This window comes from Panthera leo, chromosome C2, assembly GCF_018350215.1.
Source record: "Panthera leo isolate Ple1 chromosome C2, P.leo_Ple1_pat1.1, whole genome shotgun sequence".
NCBI lineage: Eukaryota > Metazoa > Chordata > Mammalia > Carnivora > Felidae > Panthera > Panthera leo.
The window spans coordinates 112,761,515-112,784,353 of NC_056687.1; the positions used below are offsets into that span (position 1 = coordinate 112,761,515).

At 40.3% G+C, this 22,839-nt stretch overlaps 2 protein-coding genes across 22 annotated transcripts in view; one reads left to right on the forward strand and one right to left on the reverse strand.

Moving 5' to 3' along the window:
- Window positions 1–22,839, reverse strand: part of MED12L (mediator complex subunit 12L) — a 333,748-nt gene that overhangs the window by 112,020 nt on the left and 198,889 nt on the right. The gene's annotated exons all lie outside the window — the stretch shown is intronic.
- On the forward strand, window positions 97–21,983 carry GPR87 (G protein-coupled receptor 87). The gene is made up of 3 exons (XM_042903246.1): window positions 97–465; window positions 16,067–16,198; window positions 20,913–21,983. The coding sequence occupies exons 2-3, from the start codon at window positions 16,165–16,167 to the stop codon at window positions 21,953–21,955; spliced, it is 1,077 nt and encodes a 358-aa protein (XP_042759180.1). The 5' UTR covers window positions 97–465; window positions 16,067–16,164; the 3' UTR covers window positions 21,956–21,983.

Here is a 22,839-nt window from a genome sequence, read left to right on the forward strand (position 1 = left end):
TGGGACTAATTTAGTAGAGGCCAACCCCAACCTTAGACTTAGACTCCTTAGACTCCATCCCCCTCTCCTTCAACAGTCCTCTGGCATGCTGAGCTCCAGCCCTCTGTGTTCCCTTCAGGTGAATCACCTTCTGATTCCTGCAGGTTCAGGAAATGCTCTTCCGCAGTCGACAGATCTCACCTACTCTCAGATGTGAGTCACTTACTTTAGCGAGAGAGCAAGTTGCTCCAGTTGTTCCAAGCAGGACAATCTGAAAGGGTGCCTCAGAGGACACTCTCAAGGAGGGTAGGGGAGAACCCACCCTCTCTGACAGGGAGAAAAATGCTTATTTTTCATGCTGTACCAGAAAACCCACTTCTCTGTTAACCATAGTTTCAAGGCTTATTCTTAATTAGAGTTGAGAAGCTTGTTCCAACTCGAAGACACCGTATCAGGTGAATGGACACCCAGACACCGCAATGAAAGGTAAATCAAAAAAACTTTTTTTTGATTTTCTTAAAAGCTGTGGTTGATAGGACACAGCACTGATTAAGACTGTAATTATCCTTCTGCTTAAATCTGAGGTCTGAAGAAAAAGTAGAAATTAGAATATGAACTGAATGAGATAATGTAACGACTCTGTGGGAGGCACCACAATCCAAAACAGGGGCCATACATGCTTCATGGGGCTTCGCGGTTTCCCACTCAGGCGGGCGGAAAATGTAAACTGTGTATCGTGACTTCAAAAGGGGAAATGATGATTTGGAAATCACTTCTGTTTCAGTGAAATCTTTTATCACATTTACTTTATTAAGGTTGAGTAAAATCCAGTCTCTTCTCATTGTTTCCTACGTCCTAAAATGTACATTTGTTTCATAATCCTTCATTTACATTTTTTTAAACAGAGAGACCAAAATGAGAAAGATGATTTTTCTGCCCAGATTGCCTCATTCTGATAAAAGAATCTCAATCTTCTCATTGTGCCACAAAGAACAGGGCGATCCTCATTCCTATTCCATTAAGAGATCATGTTAAAACATGTCAAGAAGGCACTGAGGAAACTGCCCGGCTACTGACAAAGGGCTCGAGACAGCTTAGTTCGGCTTCACGTTCAGACTGTTGGGGAAGTTTTTGCTTCACTGAGGAAAACAAAAAGCAAGCATGGGGATTTGAACCTGTCAGTGTTATAATAAAGACTTTAAAAGATAGGTGAGCCTAAAGTAGAGGGACTTTTCGTGGTTAACAACATTTAGCTGCTAGAGAATTTTATATTGTATTTCATATTGAATCTGCTTTCGCGTTAGGCGTATTAACATTTTCAACAACAGCTTTCTTTCAAAATCCTAACTAGAGATGCCAACTTCCTAGCAAAATACACAGTAAAAACTTTGCTTCTCTATTACCAAAACTATATGGGACAGGGAGAGCCAGACATTGCTCATATTTTATATCATTATTATCTCTGCCAGCTTGGGGTTAACAAAAGTCTTTCCTTCTTGAAATTAGGAATCGAGGAGATTCTCTTAGTCCTTCAGCAAAATCCTTTGCTAAGACTATCATTTGCAACATCTACTTGAAAAGTCTTTTGATATACGTGGGTGAAGGCAGAGGGGCTGGAGGAATAGATTCCTGAATACTGTATTTAAGGATGTAGGCACAAAATCATAACTTTCATGAAGAGGCTTAGGGGAAATTTCCTAGCCAGAGACAGCGTGCTGAGAGGGATTCCTGCATTCAAGGAAGGGGGTAGGTGAATAGACACTAACTGAAAATTGATGTTTTTATTCAAGCTACTAGTGTTCACGCCCTCTTCGGAGTCTGCCTGCTTTTCTCCCTTCCTTGCTATCTTAGGGGTTCACTTCCTTCAAGAACAAAAAGTATTTCATGCTTAGCCTGTACTCAGAAAATTCCACAGAAATTTAACATAGAGGACACAAGAACAGTCATTGGTTCTTTATATGCCTCTAAACAAGAAAACTCATACAACTCCCTCAAAGCCTGTCCTGGTGAGAACAGAAGTGAGGTGAAATCTAAGGAAAATCACCTGGGAGCAGCCCACAGTCTTGAGGACAGAGGTTCTCCATGGGCATGGGGACAGAAGTTTGGTTCAGGGCAGAAAGTCAAGGACTCACAGCAAAATGACCAGGGCTAGGATGCAGACTGTGCCAAAAGTTATCAGTAAGTTGGGCAATCCTCTTACTTCCCTGGAAGCTCACTCCCATCCCTCACAATAAAATGAGGGAATCAGATTAGATGGTCATTAGAGGCCCCCAGCACCTCTACATTCCCACAATCCAGGTGATATGCTGAGGTACTAGGATTCGTTATCAAGAACCAAGGCTTGGATCTAATAAAGGAATGTTGGAGGGGGCACTGGGTGGAGCCCAACAAGATAAGGAGGACTGATCCTCTCTCCATTTCTGTCCCAGCCAACTACATGATGTTAATCAAATCCCAACGTCTTTAGGCTCCAGATTCTCCCTCTGCAAGATGGAGATGAGAACAGTTAGCTCTTTGCTTCCTCAGGTAGAAAGCTTTGCAGTAATACAAACACAAGGGCCACTTGCAGTGCTTATAGCTGTGACCATCAAAAGCAGAGAGGGAGAGCCAAGGCAACCATGACCTTGTGCTTAAAAAGTAGATGAGATGAACCACTTGGAGAGTATCAGAGTGAATAAGAAACAAGACTCACATGTTCTCCATCAGGCCAATGGTTAAGTCTAAGCTCCTTTCTGACCTGGCGACACTTTTAAATATTCTTCCTCCCTATGTGGCAAAAATGGGCAGAATAGAATGTTTGTTCTCTACCTTGCACCTAATTAGCATATTTTTATCTTTTATTAACATTCATATTAGCCATAGATGAGAACATTTACACTAAAAGACGCTTGAAGAAGAGTACTGATTAAGTTTCACATAGTATAAGACATCACATTAAGCCATTCATATCAGTGACTCCTTAATTTCTCTTATAAGGCAATTTCTAATAATAATTTCTATCATTTTAGAAACAGAAGCTAACTCCTAAGTGACTTTTTATAATGTAGTAGATAAAAGTCATGACACAAACTGCCCTTCTAGCCTTAATACTAAAACAACCATCATAAATACATTGATATCTTAATATATGCCCAAGAGCACTGCATATTTCACCCATATTCAAAAAACAAATGGAGACAGCTGTAAATACTGTTATTACCACCATTTTACAGCTGAGGAAACTGAAGTTTAAAAGATACACAAGTAGCAGAGCTCTCATCCTGAACCATGTTTTTCTGCCGTCAACCATGCTCTTAGTCACTACTTTGCAATCTCTGAGTAAATGCACTATTTGCCATAGTGACCTCCCCCCCTTTTTTTGCATAGTTTATAAGCAAAATTATATAGATTTGTGATTTATTTACTGTACTACTGGACTGCAAGAGATAAATGGCTATCTTGGGTACGTGATAGATTACAGTCAAGATAGAGCTACTTTACTTTCTACTCTTTCCAAAGGAGACATCATATAATAATCAGCACATGAACCCCCAATTCGTGGGGAGGCAGCAACAACAGAATAGTTATGAGCACAACAGTCAGAGTGACTTGTGTTCAAATCCAGGCTCCATCACTTACCACGTGTGTTAACCTGGGCTCTTGTACTCACAGGTCTGCTGAGGGAACCTCGCTAAGCCTCAATTTATTTGAAAAATGGCGTGGGGGTGGGGGAAGACTATTCTTACTAACACTCAGGTAGCATCAAAATAGTGAGTTCTTACTATATGCCAAGCTCCAATAAAAAGATCTCTAAGGATCCGATGAGGTAATACTGTGGTAATACCTCATTCAATCCTCAAATCAATCCAATGATGAATATTTTCCAGGAGAGAAAAGGGAAGCATCGAGGTTAGGTAACCTGCCCAAGTAAATGGCAGATCTGCAACTTCAATCCAATGTCTTTTTAATAAATTAAAGTGTATCTAAATAATTCACAACTGTCCTACATGCACAATAGGATTAGCCAGTATTTGCCAAACCCTTATGCTTCTTAATGCTGTTGCTGTGCCTCACAAGATAGAAACATAGACTTTTAGCCAATAGACTGAACGTGCTCTCAGGTCAGAGATACTACTGGCCTTCAGCCACTAGAGTAACTCTCCAGCGGACAGACAGTAGAGCAAAACTCTGATTTTCAAGGCCATGGAGAGTACTAAATAAACCAAGATTCTGGTTGCTTCCAAAGCAGAAGTCAGTATAAAAGAGGACAGCTGAAATAAAATAATCTAAGGTTCCTGCACTACAGATGCTTATGATCTAGTTGAAGAAAGGAAAAGGCTAAGAGAAAATACTGGGCTGTTAGCACTCAGCTACATGGCTTCAGGCAGAGAGCTGACAGAGGAGAGGTAAGAAAATGACACATGGACATGAGCTGCCCCTAGGCTACAGGCACCACAGGGTCTGCCACACTGCTTTTGGGATGGATGGGCTCCCTGGCCACACCTCCTCCTCTTCCAACCTACCAGACTCAAAGCTTATAAACAAAACTGAAAACAAATCATCATTGCGCTTTTCAAAACAATGTAGATAAATTGGTTGAAAGAGAAAATTGGAAAAACTACAAAACTAATTGTTTACTAGATGCATTTACAAAGAAGACAATCCTTCATAACATGGGTACAATGTGGTTACCCACAGTAAGATATAATACTTAAATAATCACAGTTATTTTGTGGTTGTTTCCACCAAGCATTGTAATGATCTGGATAATGAAAACTTTAAACAAGATGAAGTATTGCACATGTCAAAGTGTCTAATGTAGTACCTATATCATATGTAGCAAAATGAAGGAATAAAAAACAGTGGATGCCATCAAAAAGGTAACTACTGTATTAATGCATCTGCATATTACAGTCATTGTTTAATGGATATTTCCATTGTATTTATTCAACACCAATATTCCCTTCCCCCTAAAACATTCTTTCTAATTTCATGCTGCAATAATACATCCTATCAAAAATTTCTCAACTGGTAGGTAGGCACATGAAAATGCCATTTTCACATGTACAAAATATTATTTCCATGTGGCTCAATCTAATACACCATCATTAGCAGTAAGAAGAAACTTCAGAGCTTCTGAAGTAGTCATCCCAAATTAAATACAATGCCATTAATGTCTGAAATCCTATACATTGTCTCAAAGCTTGTCTTACAAACTCATCAATTTCCAAAAGGAAATTATGAAGGAGAAATTGGTAAAACTCAGGTAGAGCTTTGGAGCAAGCATCAGGTAACAAGGCTCTAGTCCCACAGGGAATGAACAGAAACGCTAAGGAAAGGTTTGGTGCAGCCAATGTCACAAATTGTAACCCACAGACAAGCTTTATTGGGCCTACCCAATGTGTTAACAAAATTAATCTGTAACTTAAAATTCATGCTTCTTATAAATCAGATAATCTGATAGCAGCTGACCCATACACCTGTGTGGCAACAATCCAGAGCCTGAGACTAGGGCAACATCCCCCCAGGACATATAGTCCTCAGCCCTGCTGTTTATCTACCCTGACGCTTTGGCTGTTAGCTGGATCTTACTAGCATACTAGTACTGTTGATGATTTCTTCTGATACCTGGCTCTCTTTCCTTTGGGGGGATATTACCTATGGGGCTTTATTTGAATTGGCAACCCTCCACTTTAGTCCCTCTACTTCAGAGGGAGGTGTTCGGAAACATCAGAGGACCAGTGTATAATGACCCTTCTCCTGGCCTTTGTCCATGTCTTACATGAGATCAACTGCCAGTTCCTATTCTCTCAGCCCTTCCTGTGTTGTACTCTTCTACTTCAGATGGCAAAATAAGATACTCATTAAAGAAACAATGGTAGATCTCTGCTAAGATCAGTTTAGGTCACAGGGGGCAGCCACATTCCAAGAGAGCCTAACATGAAGGCAAATGTTTTTTGAGCCTGACCCTGTATCTTCAGGTACTCTGATGGATTCTGGAGATAGAAGGATTCAGAGACTCTCAAGCAGTCAGGCAAACAAGGAAAATGCAATAGTTGGAATTCTGGACAATGAGGCAGACAATAGGGACTGAGGAGCACTGACACAGTATGGGGGGAAACACGGAAGGCTTTTAGAAGAGGTCACAGAGGAGTGAGACTTGAAAGCTGTGTAAGGAGCTTGCCCTTACATAGCTGGGCAAGGGAGAAGCGGGATTTCCAGAACAAAAGGGCCAGGTAGACAGGCAGTCTGGTGCAGCTGCGAAGTGGGCAGGTAGGCAAGATCAGGTCACAAGGGTACCTACAGAGGGGCTTCAGCTGTATTGTGTACAAGACAGGAAGCTAGAAGAGAGGGCTGTAATGGTAGAGGACATTAATCAAGGAAATATGACGGGGGAAAAAGAGAAAACACATATGAGAAATATTATAATAATGCAAACAGTTACTTATTTCTCCTAGTTGAGCAACTTACCATCTGTATACATCTATCCAAAATTATTTTGATTCAAATACTCCCACTAGTTTGAGAAGCATTGTTTTAAAAATCAGGTAATTAATGCCAGTGATGTTGATTTTAAGAATCACTTTAAAGAAAATACTATACGTGTGTGTGTGCATGCGCGCATATATATGGGTATGTGTTCACACACACATACATGAAATCAATTATATATGACGCCAGATCCTTTTATTACATATATATGAGTGGGGAAATTTATTTCTTGTTTTTATAAGACGACAAAGTAAGTAACAGGTCTGATGCTGATAAAAATGTGAAATATCCACTAGTATTAAAGGCCTCATTAGAATGTTTTCATTATAAATGAAGGTAAGGGATAAAACTGAAGGAGGACTTGCCTCTTAGGAATCAGTCTTATTCTATTAAACAACGTAACGGTTTGACTAAACTGTGATCTGAAGATTTAAGGTAGCTGAGTGGACACCCATTCTACAGGTAGGTGTTCTGTTGAGAACACCTCCCCTTTACCCACAGCTAGAAAACTGTGATGACGACCTTCCTGGAATGGTGAGAAGACCCCCACCATCACAGCATGAAGAATCACGTTACCTCTGAAGTATAGTGCCTCCACCATGGAATGACCCTTGTGAAGTCAGGAACAGCCACTCCCTGAGCCTGTGCAGAGCACTCCTCCCTTCTTCAGGATGTGAATCCAGCAACTGAACACTCTACCTGGGACCTTAAATTCTGAGATATTTGTTTTAAGGAACCAGAAGTTACCTGAAATATATTTCGTTCCACATATTCATTTAAAACCATTACTCTGGTTATTGAAACTAGAGCCCCTAACCTCTCTGACCAGCCTCCTCTGTTTCAATCATCCAGAACTGAGCTATATATCAATCAGACTTTGCCTAAAGAGAAAATAAAACTATACATGTCAATTCGGTCAACTCTAAAATTTAACTATATGATTAATAACCAATTTTATTACTGAACAGAAAAAAAAACGTACTATTTGCCATGAGTTACACCTTTATAATACTGTAGTACTTACAACATAAAATTGACTTTGTATATATTATCTCACAACTTCTCACAGCACCTTTGGGAACTAGTCCAGGCATCTGTTATTTTTCCCATTTCAGAAATGTACAAGTTCGAGAGCTAAAATGTTTCGTCTAGGGTCACAGACTTAAATAAAGTCAAAAACGTAATACCTGCCTATGAATTGAGGTATAAGACACTAGCCAGGTTACTTCTGAGGTTCCACTCATCAAGTCAAGTAGCATAGCAGAGAGGCTCTGGGGTCACAAAAACTAAAGCTCCTTTCCTGGCTTTGCCTCTCAGTGTGTGTGATGTTGGGCAAGTTGTTGAATCTCCCTGGTAAGGTTCCTCTCCTGTACAAAGGGAATAACCAGGTTTAGGGAAGGTTGTAAAGAAGCATTAGACCCAAGCCTTGCCTTCATGGAGTTTACAATCCACTTTACACTACTCTCAAAGAAACAGTTACCAACAAGTGGTCAGAAGTCACCTGATAAATAATCTGCTAAATCTCAATGTGAACCAAAAGACACACAATTGTAGGCTATAGATGTCAAGTGCAAGTCTGAAAAGAGAACTTGAGAGTAGTACCTGAACAACCTGATGGACTGTGCTTGGCACTCCAACACCTTTCGGATGTGACTCGAAGCATGCATTAACGAAGCGACCTATGACTACAGTGACCTAATTTCAATACCAAAAAAAAAAGTAAACTGTATCCAGTGAGGTAACCTGTTTCTTTCCCAAGGCCTCCAGCAAAGCTGTTGTTACCAGCATTGGAAAACCCTCCCTCCCACACTCCTTCCAGCTTAAATTTAAGGTATTCTTGGGTTACAGACGGTTCCAAAATAAGAGACTATTATCTTTCACCAGAAACTTCACATTAGATGTTTTTTGTGAATGTTACATCTTTACCATTGAAATGTAAGGATACCACAACAGTATTCCCATATGAGTTACTAATTTATTATGGCTTTTCTGTGAGAAAATGACCAACCCGCTGCTAAAAAGACAAAACAGAACAAAACAAAACCCTCAGATCTGAAATTCTAACAGTTTTGGATGTGAGCCTCTAAAATTCAAACAGGAAAGTGGAAGACAAGTAAGAGAGAACCACTGCCACCAAATAATCACTCCAACAAGTGATGAATAACCGCATTCAGGGAGCAAGCACTTCACTGGCATTCATTTTTCCTATCTTGATCAGAAGGACAGTAACGAGACCCTGTGCAGCCAGAGAGGACATTGCTGTGTCCCAGCAGGCACACCTGCTGGCTCTTTCTGCTGAGGCAGGGGTTCCCCCAAGCTGGGCACAAGGGGCTCACCAACCAGGCTGAGGTCTAACACAGTGAATTCTAACTACAAGGCTATGTGCCTAAGGTAGCAGTTCACCAGTCCTGGATGCTAATCCTTCCCCTGGTCCCCCCGTTACCCTTTCAGGGAAACAGGAGAGAGTTAGACATCTAACACGCCTAGGTTTAAGCCTCTACACCACCATTTACAACCTTTCCTTCCTTGGGACCCAGAATCTCAGTTCTCCCTCCAAGAAAAACAGTTTAACAATACCCAGCAGGGTTTTTGCTTAAAGACCCCAGCACAGGGCTGAACACAGAGAAAAGCTCAATTGTGACCATTAATAATTCTGAAGTGTGAACTAAGTAAGATCTCCTGACACTATTTTTCTGAATCGCTGAGGTACCAGGAAAATCATTTGGAAAGAATACTCTGCAATGGTCCTCAAAGCAAGAAAAATTAGGAGTCCATAGGCAAGGAGCAGAGGAAGAAGAAAAATACATTTATAAACCTAAATAGAACACTTCTTGATCCATATCAATCAAATGTAGTCACATAAGATTAAATGACAAACCAAAGGTTATAAAATCAAATATCTATAGGATCAGACAGTTAACACTCCCAAGTGAGGACACCCAGGATGCCAAGAGAAAATGCTGGGAGCTGGCAAACTGGCGTGCACACTGCCCATTGGGAAGAGGCAGCTGATGCTGCTGGATTACTTGTGCTCAGTGTTTGCATATCTCATTCTTGAAAGTAGGATCCAAATCTGAGTTCTTATATGCAATTTCCTGGTGTTTTCAACATTGTTCAGGCCAAACAAAACTAGATCTCCAGTTTAGAAGATTAGCAGTTCCTTCACCAGCTGGACGGGAGAAAACAAATGCCCCCTCTGCCCTGTGCACCCCCCCCCCCCCGCCTCTATTTCCTGTCCTCCAAAATGAGGCTCCAGAATCGTTCTTCATTTTTATTCTGGGCCAGTATAATAGAACTCCAGCTTCAGCTTCTATCAGATCTGGGATGAATCCTGACTCTACCCATTACTCGCCATGTGAGTCAGGGCAGGTTAATTAACGAGTCTGAGCCTCGGATCATCCCACCTGGGGGGAGGAAAGGGAACGAAGCACCTAGGTCATGGGGCTGCTCTGAGGATTGTACGAGACTTCAAGCAACTGGTCCAAGGTCTAAAATAAAGGAGACACTGAGAACACAGTAGTCCTTTTCCACCACCCTCATTCCACCATCTCCTCAGTCAAAGGAGGATATCAATGGATGGTTAAAAAAAGAAAAAAAAAGAAACACAACAACAACAACAACAAAAACCAGGCCTCTAAGCATCGATACCATCTAACCTCAGGAATGGCTGTGAAGCTTGGGCCTACATCAGACATCACATTCTTGAGTGGTTTCATCAGCTCTCAGCTGGGGGAGCAGGAGGTGGCACAACAGGATTCCCGCCCGTGAACGAGGTCCTGGAACCAAGCCATTACTACCGCTGAAGCAGCCCTCATTGCAACACCCTGCAGGCGCCGGGACATGCCAAGGACGCACAGCAGACCTGCAGTTTATGTGCACACAGCAGTCAGATGAGGCTCAGACACAACTTAAAGGGCAAGCTCGCTGAGCAAAGAGATCAAAGGGCTGGGACCACAAACCACATAACACTATCAGCATCAACAAGGTGATAAGAACATGGTTCACTTTGTGTCCAACCTATCAATCACCAGATAAATTCTATTGTGTCCCTATGCTACACAACGAACCAGCAAGACAGCTCCTACCCTGTGCAATGGTGCCAGGTGGTCATAAATATTCTTATTTTAACCTGGCGGTCATCCCTTCGTGGACATATCCTCATATTCGTGTTTTTCATGGGGAAATGGAGGGGCAGAAAGTTGGAAGGTAACAGAAGTTGAAACCCCACACTCCACCACACTGCCACCGTGCTTGGCTAGGAGTAAGGGCAATGGGTGTTTGTTTTTTACGTTAATTATTTTTGAGAGAGAGAGTGCACACATGCATGAGTTGGGGGGCGGGGGGCCTGCAGAGAGAAGGAGGGAGAGAATCCTAAGCAGGTTCTGTGCACTGTCAACACAGAGCCCAATGCGGGGCTCAAACTCAGGAGTCACGAGATCATGATGTGAGCCAAAATGAAGATTCAGACGCTTAACCTACTGAGCCACCCAGGCGCCCCACGGTTGGTTAAGGTTGACAGTTTCCAATCAAATGAAAATGATCTTTGAATTGCATTTAGGGAAGGACTACTAGAAATAACACCAATAAAAACTAACATTTAACACAAACAAAAACATTTATAAAGCACTTATTTATAAATGTATATTCTAAGTTAACCTCTTAATGATGCTATAGAGCAGATTACATTATTGTACCCATAATTCAAAAGATTCATTATGGGAAATTTATCCCCAAAGCTTACTGGCAACTCTTAATTATCAAAATCCAGCTTCTTTTAACTTCCACCCTCTACGATCTTCAAAACAACAAAAATAACGCCTTCTATCTGATTAGGAACTCTAATGCAAGAATTTCTGTACCATTTAATAACTCGAGTTTAGAGAGCAAAAGAAAAGCATGGCTACTTGGGTTATTTAGAAAAAAAAAATCTGCCAACAAGAAGCAGGAGAAACTTGAGAGGAAAGAAGCAGAGACCAGACAGGAGGTCAGTACAGCGACCCACACATGAAACTATGAGGGCCTTGTTCTAGAAGGGGCCTTTGGGGGTAGGGGTTGTAACAGCTTTCCTTCACAGCAAAGGAAAGATGTAATAAGACAAACAGGAAGATCAAGTAAGGGGCTGACCAGGTAAGGGGCAAGGAAAAGAACTACCCTGTAAAGCACTCCTTTGACCAAGAGATGAAGCAAATATTCAGAAATAGGGATAAAAGGAAAAGTGGTTTCCATGGAGGAAAGGGAAAACAGTTCAAGTTCAGAGTTGTCGACTATGAGGAACATCCACATATAGCACATTCCATTGTGCACGAAGGACTGAAGTTTAGGGAAAGGAAAAGAGGGATCAGGGAAGAGAGGTTATAGCTGAGCATCCGAGTAGACATGAGCACTCCTGAAGAAAAGGAAATAAAAGAATGAGGAGCCATGGCCTAAATTCGGGAAAGCACGTTATTTAGAGATGGTAATAAAGGAGATGGAGGAGAGAAGAGACTCTCAGAGGCCAGTACAGGAGAATAAAGTATCTCATTTCCCATAACTGAAAAACAAATTAGATTCCAGAAAACACAAGTATCTTATCAGAAACTAATTAAAACCCAACTCTTCTATATAATTTCAATAATAATTAAGAGAATGGAAGCATGGATTCCCCAGAAGTCTAAATCATCACCCATATCCAAGGTCTCTGGATTTGGGATCCAATTCTAAAGATTTTATTTTTTATAGTACTTTTTAAGTTTGTTTATTCATTTTTAGAGAGAGAGAGAGAGACCACAGGAGAGGGAGACAGAGAAAGAGAGAGACAACAGGTGGGAAGGGAGAGGGAGAGGGAGAGGGAGAGGGAGAGGGAGAGGGAGAGAGAGAGAGAGAGAGAGAGAGAGACACTATCAATCCCAGGCAAGCTCCTCATTGGCAGCACAGAGCCTGATCTGATGTGGGGCTCAAACCCACAAACAGTGAGATCAGGACCTGAGCTGAAACCAAGAGTTGGACACCTAACTGAGTGAGCTATCCAGATGCCCCTGGGACCCAATTCCAAAAGAGGAAATTCATGAATGAATCATATATATTGCTAAGCAGCCCCCCCTCACACACTCCAAGAGATGCAACTCTTGCTAAATGTACTTTGCATTTCACCACCTGCTTTAACAGAAGATAGGGAATGTACCTGTTATGTGTTTCTCTTGGTCTTGAAACTCATCTGTAGTGTTGGTCAGTTGCTAGCCTATTTGTAGGACTTTTCCTTTCTGTGTGCTCTTTTGTCCTTTTTAACTTGAGATGATATTTATATGTCATAATTTGTATCAATTTTGAGCATATGATTCAATACTTTTTAGTAAATTTAGAGTTTTGCAAACCATCACCACAATCCAGTTTTATCACCCCTCCCCCCAACAAAACCCCTCATATCCTCACAGTTATTCTCAACTCCCACCCCCAGCGTTGAGGCAAACACTAATCTTTACACTTCTATAGATTTGTTTTTTCTGGACATTTCATCCAAATGTTATGTAGTCTTTCACATGTAGCTTCTCTACCTGGCAAAATGTTTTTGAGGTTTGTCAATATTATAGCTGCATTTCATTCCTTTTGGTTGTGAAGTAATATTGCACTGCAGGACTATACCACATTTTGTTTATCCATCATTCATCAATTGATATTTAGGTTGATTTGACTTTTAGCTACTAGAAACAATGCTACCAAAATATTTCCACAGGAGTCTGCATAGGCACGTTTTCATTTCTCTTGGGTAGATATATATGCGTGGAATTGTTGGGCTGAATGATAAATTAGTTTTACCTTTATAAGAAACTATCAGACTGTTTTCAAAGTGGCCACATCATTTTAACTTCCCACCAGCAATGCAGAAGTGTTTCTGTTTTTCCACGTCCTTAGCAACACTTCATTTTCTCATTTTTATTTACAGCCACTCTGGCAGATAGGAAATAACATCTCATTGTAGGTTTTTATTTAAATATCCCCAATGACTAATGATGTTGAACACCTTTTCGTGTGCTCTTGGTGAAAACGTCTACACAAATCTTTAGATAATTTATTTTCTCGCTGGTTTTCTTATTAAGAAGTTGTAAACGTTCTTTGCACACTCTGAATACAAATCCTTTATCAGAAATGTGATATATAAATACTTTCCCCAAGTCTCTTTTCTGGGTCCGTCTTAATGGCTTTCTGCTTTCTCTCCCGCTGTTGCGTGTGGCTCACCCATATTAGCTCCTCTTCTAGTATGGGTAAGCCATATTGGAATTCTTGTTACTCAGTAAAGTATATTTGAAGCCAAGAGAAAGAAAACCATGTAACTTGGGAACAGAGAAATGTACAAATGAAGAGGTGTTTGTCAGGTAAACTCCATGAAATGTTTCCATCAGAAGCTTGATTCAAAAAAAGAAAAAAAAAAGAAAAAAAAGGCTTACTGAATCCAAGGGTTATCGTTATGAAGTTCAGAAAACTGCTTCAATCATTCTTTTGAGTAATTTTTAATAATTAAAAACAAAGTGGAGTTTCACATCCTTGCCTTACTTTAAAATCCTGCAACACTGACACCAAAATAGGAAAGACTCTTAAGAGCCCAAGTCATTGTCCATGCTCTGTTAACCAAAAAAAAAAAAAAAAAAAAAAAAAAAAACCTTTTTGGTGCCCACCATGTAGTGATTTGACACGAGACATGGATAGGGTGTCTAAATTCACAAAGAGAGGATTCTAGTGGAGAGAGCGTTCACTAACAATATGGGAAATGTTTTTTCCATCTACTACCAAATCTAGCCCCCAGAGTTCACGAGATACTAGGGAACAGAAAAGGGCAAAGTAACAGATAAAGAAACATTTGCTGCCAAACTCTCCAATACGCTTCTGCCTGCAACGTGCTCTTTTCCTGCTGACTCAGCAACTGTAAGTGCTTACACCAGCCAGAAATCTGCTTTGCACTTTTAAGGGGATGAGGTTACTTGGGATCTCTGCAGCTGCACAGTCTATCAACAACATCAGTAAAGAGAAAGTCTCACATGGTTTCATGAGCAACAGTGTGACTTCCCCTGTAGCAAACCATTTAAAACATAAACACATTGGACTTGACCAGCACACTTTTCAAAATCAGTTTCCAGAATTTCTGCTTTTATCAATACTTCAGAGAAGCCAAAAAACACAGGGCTACTTGAAGGAGAACCGGGGGAAACATTTTCTAGCATTTAATGTTACATGCACATATGATCTCAGCTAATCTTTTTTTTTTTTTTAATTTTAATGTTTATTTATTATTGAGAGACAAGAGACAGAGCATGAGGATGGGAGAGATAGAGAGAGGGGGAGACACAAAATCCGAAGCACGCTCTAGGCTCTGAGTTGTTAGCCCAGAGCCTGACGCGGGGCTCGAACTCACAAACCGTGAGATAGATCATGACCCAAGCCACAGTTGGACGCTTAACCAACTGAGCCACCCAAGCACCCCGATCTCAGTTAATCTTTATAAAAATGTATGGAATCTGAAGGTCTGAAAAGTTAAGGTATTAAGTCATAATCACACGCCCGTCACTGAAACCCAATTTAATTCTTCACTCCTAATCAAAACTTTCAGATTGAATGGAATTGTCAAAGAGAAATACAGGGACTTATGAGGCAAACGTTCCAATGATGTTAAATTTTTAATGGAATTCTATGTTTGAGGAAAACATAGAAGCTCACACAAATTACAGTCCCAAAAGGGATTTTATAGGGCCTTCAGGGCAATTCCAGAAAGGTCAGGTGACTTACTAGAGGTCTCACAGCTGGTTACTGTAAACCCAGAACTAGAACCCCAGAGATGATAAGAATAGGATAGATACTTGAAAGCATGTGAGCTTAGGGGTGCCTGGGTGGTTCAGTCAGTTAAGCACCTGACTCTTGATTTCAGGTCAGGTCATGATCTCATGGTTCATGAGTTCGAGCCCCACATAGGGCTCTCTGCTGACAGTGCAGAGCCTGCTTGGGATTCTCTCTCTCCTCCTCTCTCTGCTCCTCTTCCAAACGTGCTCTCTCTCAAATTAAAGAAAGATTTTAAAAAAGAAGAAGAAAAAGAAGAAGAAGAAAACATGTGAGCTTCTAAAACACTCTTACATACATCAGCACTAGATCTTTATAAAATTTTTTAATAATCTCCAACTGCATGTAAGTCTTGTCATAGATGCATTTATTATATGCTCAGGTTAGGTGCGGGGGATTTGGTAGAAGCAGGGAGAGGACCACATAAGCTAACACGTTCTGAGTGCATTCCTATACCCAGGTTCTGATAAATGTCTTATATGAACTATTTCAAGTAGTCCTTATTACAATCTTGGAGTATGATTATTATCATTCTAATTTCAGAGATGAAGACACTGAGTCACAGAGACATTAGTAGCTTTCCCAGGGCCACAGAGTGGCATTCAGATAGACCACATACACAGAAATGGTCCTTGCTCCATGGCAGGCTGAAAGAGAACACAAAGCAGGCATCTCTCATTTGGCACAGCTGTTCATATCCAAAGAGTATGCCTTTTCTGAATTGTGAAGGTATATACATGTATTTTTAAAGAAAAGGTAGAATTCCTGTGTTCAAATTCCTTCCTAACTTTTCCCCCCTTTCCCCCCCACCCAGGACTCAAACCAGGGATAGCCTATGCCGAACCCTCCCCTCAGTCATCCCCGAGTGTTTCCTGACACGTATTTTTGCTTACAGTCCATCATAACTGAAGAATGGGGCTCAACTTGACACTTGCAAAATTACCAGGTAAGCTGTAGAAAAAAACCCATAGAAAATCTTCTTTCATAAATAACTGTTATTTATACTATGTGACACTTTGGGAATTTTATTGGCTACTGTACCAATTAACAGAATAAATCCACATTTAGCCTGGCCTTTCATTAAATATAAAACAGTGAACAGGCAGGACAGAATCACAGACCATCTCAAAAAGGACAAGAAAGATTACGTTATGATTTGGGCAAGATTTTTATACCCAAACTAAAGTATCTGTTACTTTCCAGATGTAATAGTTTAAGGTTCACCAACGCTTCCCAGGAGGTCAAAGACAACAAGTGCCTACTCTCCTATTTAGAAAATGCAACTATTGGGGCGCCTGGGTGGCTCAGTCGGTTAAGCATCCGACTTCAGCTCAGGTCATGATCTCGCGGTCTGTGAGTTCAAGCCCCGCATCGGGCTCGGTGCTGACAGCTCAGAGCCTGGAGCCTGTTTCAGATTCTGTGTCTCCCTCTCTCTCTGACCCTCCCCTGTTCATGCTCTCTCTCTGTCTCAAAAATAAATAAATGTTAAAAAAAAATTAAAAAAAAAAAAGAAAATGCAACTATTTGGACAATGACCATACAAGGAAAGTTGACCGCACAAGGGCAGTTGTGCCATGGTAGTGACACCCTATAATTTGTATGACTTCTGTGTTTCATTCCTACCAGGCAGGTAGAGCAGTCACATATTGTTGATACTTTCACATTTTGTGCCAAAGAGTGACACACCCCAATGAGCAATAACGCAGCTATACCAAAAGCAAAAGGACCAAGATTCTTCACCGCTCTATCATTCATCATGTGACCACTATTAATGAGACAAATTGTAATTAATGACTTAAGTTATGCAGTAAACGAACATCTACTAAGCACTAGAGACTGTCCTCGAAATGATGTTTGCAGAGAATTTAACTCTTGGGAGATCCAGCAAAATGGCTACTGTTTATTCCACTTTACAAAGTGTTGAAGTAACTAAACCAGCTTCAAGTGGGACTTTCCGCAAGGACAAACGTGCTCTTTTCTGCTTGGCCCAATACAGTAGCCACAAGTGCTGAATGCTATATATGGCCACAAGCCCCGTGCATTTCTCCAACACACACAATGCCCCCCCACCCACCCACCCACACACACACACACACCAAAATGGCCACATCCCAATGGTCAACACATGGACTACAATACCACTCTCACAGAGGCTGGCACAAAATGTTAATTTACTATGGAATAGGGTTCTTATGTCAGTGTCTTTGTTAATCCAATTTAAAAGGAGTTGGAGAAGGAAGAGCAGGAGAGAAAATAACAAAGGAATCCTCACCCTCAATTATCACTCTGTATCAAGCTCTGAGCTAAATAATACAGGTAATAACATCTTAGTAAACAAGGAGTGTGTGAGAAAATAGCCTTTACACTGTAAAAACACCTTCTAATTTTCTTAATTGAATCACCAAGCTACCTGTCATTAAAAATGTTCCCTACCTTGGCCAAGTTTTTTATTGAGGGTGAAGAACAACATGATAAAAGTAACTGGGTGAAGAGAGCCACACACGTTTAATGTTCATTGTTCCGAAGAGTGAGCTCTGTGCACAGAAATGCTTCTGAGCACACTCACCAGCTTTGGGAGAATCTGGGGCAAAGATACATAAGAGAAGAAATAATGGGAGTGGCTGGCAAAAAAGAACACAAACTTAATTCTTTAAAAAAAAAAAAAAAAATCAGACAAAACTCTATATCAAGTTTTGAGCCTTCCAGAGCAACTCACAGATGGTTCTTCCTGCTAAAGAACCATTATTTTTTCTTTCTACTACCATATTATTTCACAAAATAATTCATAACAAGTTTAACAACTTACTGTTTAAGCTGCATTATAAGTGTGGAATTTGTAAATGAAGAAATAGCCAAGCCTAGGCCTAGCCTACTGAATTAAATTATTCCAAAATGTTAATCTTATACATAAACTAAGGAAGTAAATACTATGAGGTGACATAATCAACAAGCTCAACACCAGACTGACAAAACCACCATAACCACTGTGGAATAATGCCACTCGCACTTGGTATCTGTCATTTATGAGACACAGTGTTTGTTAAGTACTATTTTTGACATTCTGATTTAAGACTCCATCTTTAACAATAACCATAATTGATCAGTAAATCATTTCATAAGAGTGCTTGTCCATACAATTAAAACTTTAAAATATAACGATATACTGAGCAGACACACAATCCCAAACCAACACTGGGATGTATGGGTCTTCCCAGTCCACAGTGTATATGCACAATAGATTCAGTGAGTCAACACTAAGGGCTGAAATATCCATGCCAAGTATGGCTACAGTTTGTGAACCATTCTATTTGCACTTACAATGGTTTTGAAAACCATTCATAATTGTTGTAAGCCAGAGCCATCGGCTGACCACTTTCAGTCTGTGTCCCTTGGCTGGACCACTTACCTTGATTAAAACTTACTTGCCCTCTCTCCATTTCCCACAGGGTTCTATTCTGGGTTAGATGAAAGTGACTGCTAATAGTTTAATTGCAGAAATTAATTCAAGCACTATCTTAACCCAGGTAAAATTGCACATCTTAGAAAGCTTCTAATAACATTGATGCTGATGGGGATCTTGTGGTGCAGAAACAGCCAAGATTGCAACACTTCGTTAAGTCAAAATAGGCTTGAAAGATACTGTTCAAGACAATATTTGAAACTGGCAGCAGTTAATATAGATGGCAGCTGAATCAGGCATTTTAAACTTATAAAGCCTAATAATACTGTGGGTCTCATTGTAACAGGCTAGTCCAGCTATAAATTACTAGCCTGTGTGAGGGTATTTCAGCCTGGAAAACCAGTTTTTAAAAACACTTGTAGCAAAGAATAAAAGGGAAAGAATTAGAAAGAGGACAAGGTTACTCAGGAAGAGCCCACACTTAAATTCCAGGCAGCAATTTAAGAACCTGTTTTTGGATTATAATCATCAAAACTATCTTCCCTGTTATATTTCTTCAAAGAAGGGAACTAAAGTACATACTACACTGCCTGTCATGTAGGGAAATGAGGCCAAAATTAATGCTATTACCTCTAAAACAAAATCATTCCAAAACATAACTGTAATTATAATAAACAATATTAATAAGAAGTAAAGGGGCGCCTGGGTGGCTCAGTCGGTTAAGCGGCCGACTTCAACTCAGGTCATGATCTCGCGGTCCGTGAGTTCGAGCCCCACGTCAGGCTCTGTGCTGACAGCTCAGAGCCTGGAGCCTGTTTCAGATTCTGTGTCTCCCTCTCTCTGACCCTCCCCCATTCATGCTCTGTCTCAGTCTCAAAAATAAATAAATGTAAAAAAAAAAAAATTATAAAAAAAAATAAATAAAAAATAAAAAAATAAAAGAAGTAAAAACTCAGTAATGACCTTCCCTGTGACCTTACATCTGAAAAGGTCATTTGAAAATTGTGTTAGTCCAGGTTTAAAAGACAGAAAACAAGGCAGATGACAAAACATAATGGATGGCCAAGGGATTTACTGGGGGAAATGCTTGCAAGGGATTACAGACTGAAATGCAGGTCTGACCACTGTGCAGGACAGGGGAGCAAGGAGGATGAGTGGGAAGATTCAAACTTGAATGCAGTTTGACCAAAATTCTGACCAGAATGATGAGGCTTTCAGCCAAAGTCATTTGTCAGAGGAACTCTTCTGTCCCAGGAAAAGTCTTGTCTTAGCAACCTTCCTGTGGGGAGTTACTGGCTTCGAGCAGCCTGTGGGAAGTGTCCATCAGCAAGAAAACAGGAGTGGATTCAGAGCCCTGAGTGAGGGCTACCCATGGGTTTCACTCCCCTCACAGTAGGAGACACGAGAGGCCCATTTCCATGGCTGCCATGTAAATAAGATTCTCATACGTCATGGTACTGATTATGCGATAGAGTGGTACGGCATAGGCCTCTAACAACATGAACTAAAAATTCCAAAAATGTAAAAGGTTTAAAAATGTTATGTAAGTGCAACAGGTATAGCGTAGCCTTGTAAATAAAAATAGGTATCAGCCTAGAACTATTTTTAACAAGTTGCTTTCCATGATAAGAAACTTCTATATTAACAACAATTTCTTTTTGTTTCTATTCCAAATAATGGTCCCTAAAGGCTCTTACATTCTGTAAGAAAGTCAAGGGCAAAAACTTCAGAAATCACCCACTAGTTTTACTGTTTCTCAATTACTGATGATTCAACAACTGAACACCGGGAGAGATTTTAAAAAGTTATTTAAAAGTGTGTGCCAAAGGCTAACCTAAAAGAATAACTAGTGTTAGCCATTTTATTTTCATTAGAGGAAATTCCAATTTTCTGCCAACAGATTTTATTGATTCTGTTTGTAATGATTTCAAACACTAAATTAAAAATCAGAATAACTGCCATTGGTGGATTTTTCCTTATTTTCAAAAGACTGGCATAAAGAACCAGAAATACAACATTTTACCCAAGGGACCTGGGTGTGCATGTGTTCAGGGGGAGGGTGGGGAGGACTTGAGGGAGAGGCCACTAATGCCCTGGCCACTCAAAACATTAAAAATGCACTAAAGTAACTATTTAAAATGCCATAGGCATATTTTAATTTGCCTAAAATAGCAAATAGCAGTAGCCTATCAAGGAGACTAGTAGTCTGTGGGGCACACATGTTAAGCTCTGACGTGATGTCTCCCCTCTTCTCCGACAGATAATGAGCTGAACAGCCAAGGGAGTCAAGCACCAAGTAACACGAGCGATGGACCCGGAAGGAACATCACAGTTAACAACGAATTTGACACTATTGTCTTGCCTGTGCTTTACCTCATTATATTTGTGGCAAGCATCTTGCTGAATGGTCTAGCAGTGTGGATCTTCTTCCACATTAGGAATAAAACCAGCTTCATATTTTATCTAAAAAACATAGTGGTTGCTGACCTCATAATGACACTGACATTTCCATTTCGAATAGTGCATGATGCAGGATTTGGACCTTGGTACTTTAAGTTTATCCTCTGCAGATACACTTCAGTTTTATTTTATGCGAACATGTATACTTCCATCGTATTTCTTGGGCTGATAAGCATTGATCGCTATCTGAAGGTGGTGAAGCCATTTGGGGACTCTCGAATGTATAGCATAACCTTTACTAAGGTTTTATCTATTTGTGTTTGGGTTATCATGGCTGTTCTGTCCTTGCCAAACATCATTCTAACAAATGGCCAACTAACCAAGGAAAATGTTCATGACTGCATGAAACTTAAAAGTCCCTTGGGAGTCAAATGGCATGAAGCAGTCATTTATGTCAACAGCTGCTTATTTGTGGCTGTGCTGGTGATTCTAATCGGATGTTACATAGCCATATCCAGGTACATCCATAAATCCAGCAAGCAATTCATAAGCCAGTCAAGCCGAAAGCGGAAACATAACCAGAGCATAAGGGTGGTTGTGGCAGTGTTCTTCACCTGCTTTCTACCCTATCACTTGTGCAGAATTCCTTTTACTTTCAGTCACTTAGACAGACTTTTAGATGAATCTGCACACAAAATTCTGTATTACTGCAAAGAAATGACACTTTTCCTATCTGCGTGCAATGTGTGCCTAGATCCAATCATTTACTTTTTCATGTGTAGGTCATTTTCAAGAAGGCTATTCAAAAAATCCAACATCAGAACCAGAAGCGAAAGCATCAGGTCACTGCAAAGTGTCAGAAGATCAGAAGTCCGCATATATTATGATTACACAGATGTGTAGGAGTTAAGGGGTCAGGAGGCCTACTCTTGTTTGCAAAGTGTACAGAGTGTAAATAAATGTTTCTTTTGATTATCCTTGCTTCAGTCTATCAAAATACGGACAAAAGAGAATTAAAATGATATGAAACTTGGGTATCATTTGAAACTAAGAAAAACATTAAGGCATGCCAAAAAGTGAGCTAAGCGAGAGGCGGTGTGCAGTTGAGTGGCAGGTTCATGACTCGGGGTTTCAGGAACAGACTGCAGAGGCAGAGAATGCCATGGCAAAGCCAGGGCACTGCCAGCTAATACTGCTGCTGGGAAGCCACTTCTGAGATAAAAGAACACAGAGAGGAAATAACTCTATATAGCTGTAGAGTTTAAGATTTGGGATCATTTTTGTCTGATATAATTAGGTACGTAGTAATTGCTAGGCCCTCTGACCTTCCATTTATGAATATGTAGGACCTCGGGCAATCCGCCCTTCAATGTATTCATCAATGTCCGTGCACATCAGAAAAAACTTTATAGTGTGGAGGAGGAGGAGAGGGATTTAACTATATTTCTTAAGCAATGTATTTGAAAGGCTGAATCCAACTGACTGATTTTAAACTTAGGCTATTTCAAAAAAGAAAAACTAGCTATGAAGACAAGTGGATCTTGGATAAAACACGACATTTGCCATTATTCTATTGCTATGCTGCTAAATCCTCCTGGGTTAAAAAAAGAGAATATGGAAGCTTGGTTAATAATCAAGTATATGTGGCTTGTAAACAAAAACCATTTAGTAGTCTTTATTTTAGAAAACTTTTAGCAAATCATTCTTTCCTTTTAGCTATATCCTACCTTTAATAGTGTTATCATTAGTTTAAAAATATCACCTTAAGTTGAAGGATAGAGTTCAAT

Bases quoted from the DNA above. Each gene is read 5' to 3' on its own strand.
- GPR87 (XM_042903246.1), top strand. From the start codon at position 16,165: ATGGGGCTCAACTTGACACTTGCAAAATTACCAG. The intron at 16,199-20,912 runs GTAAGCTGTAGA...CTTCTCCGACAG, and splicing joins GACACTTGCAAAATTACCAG to ATAATGAGCTGAACAGCCAA.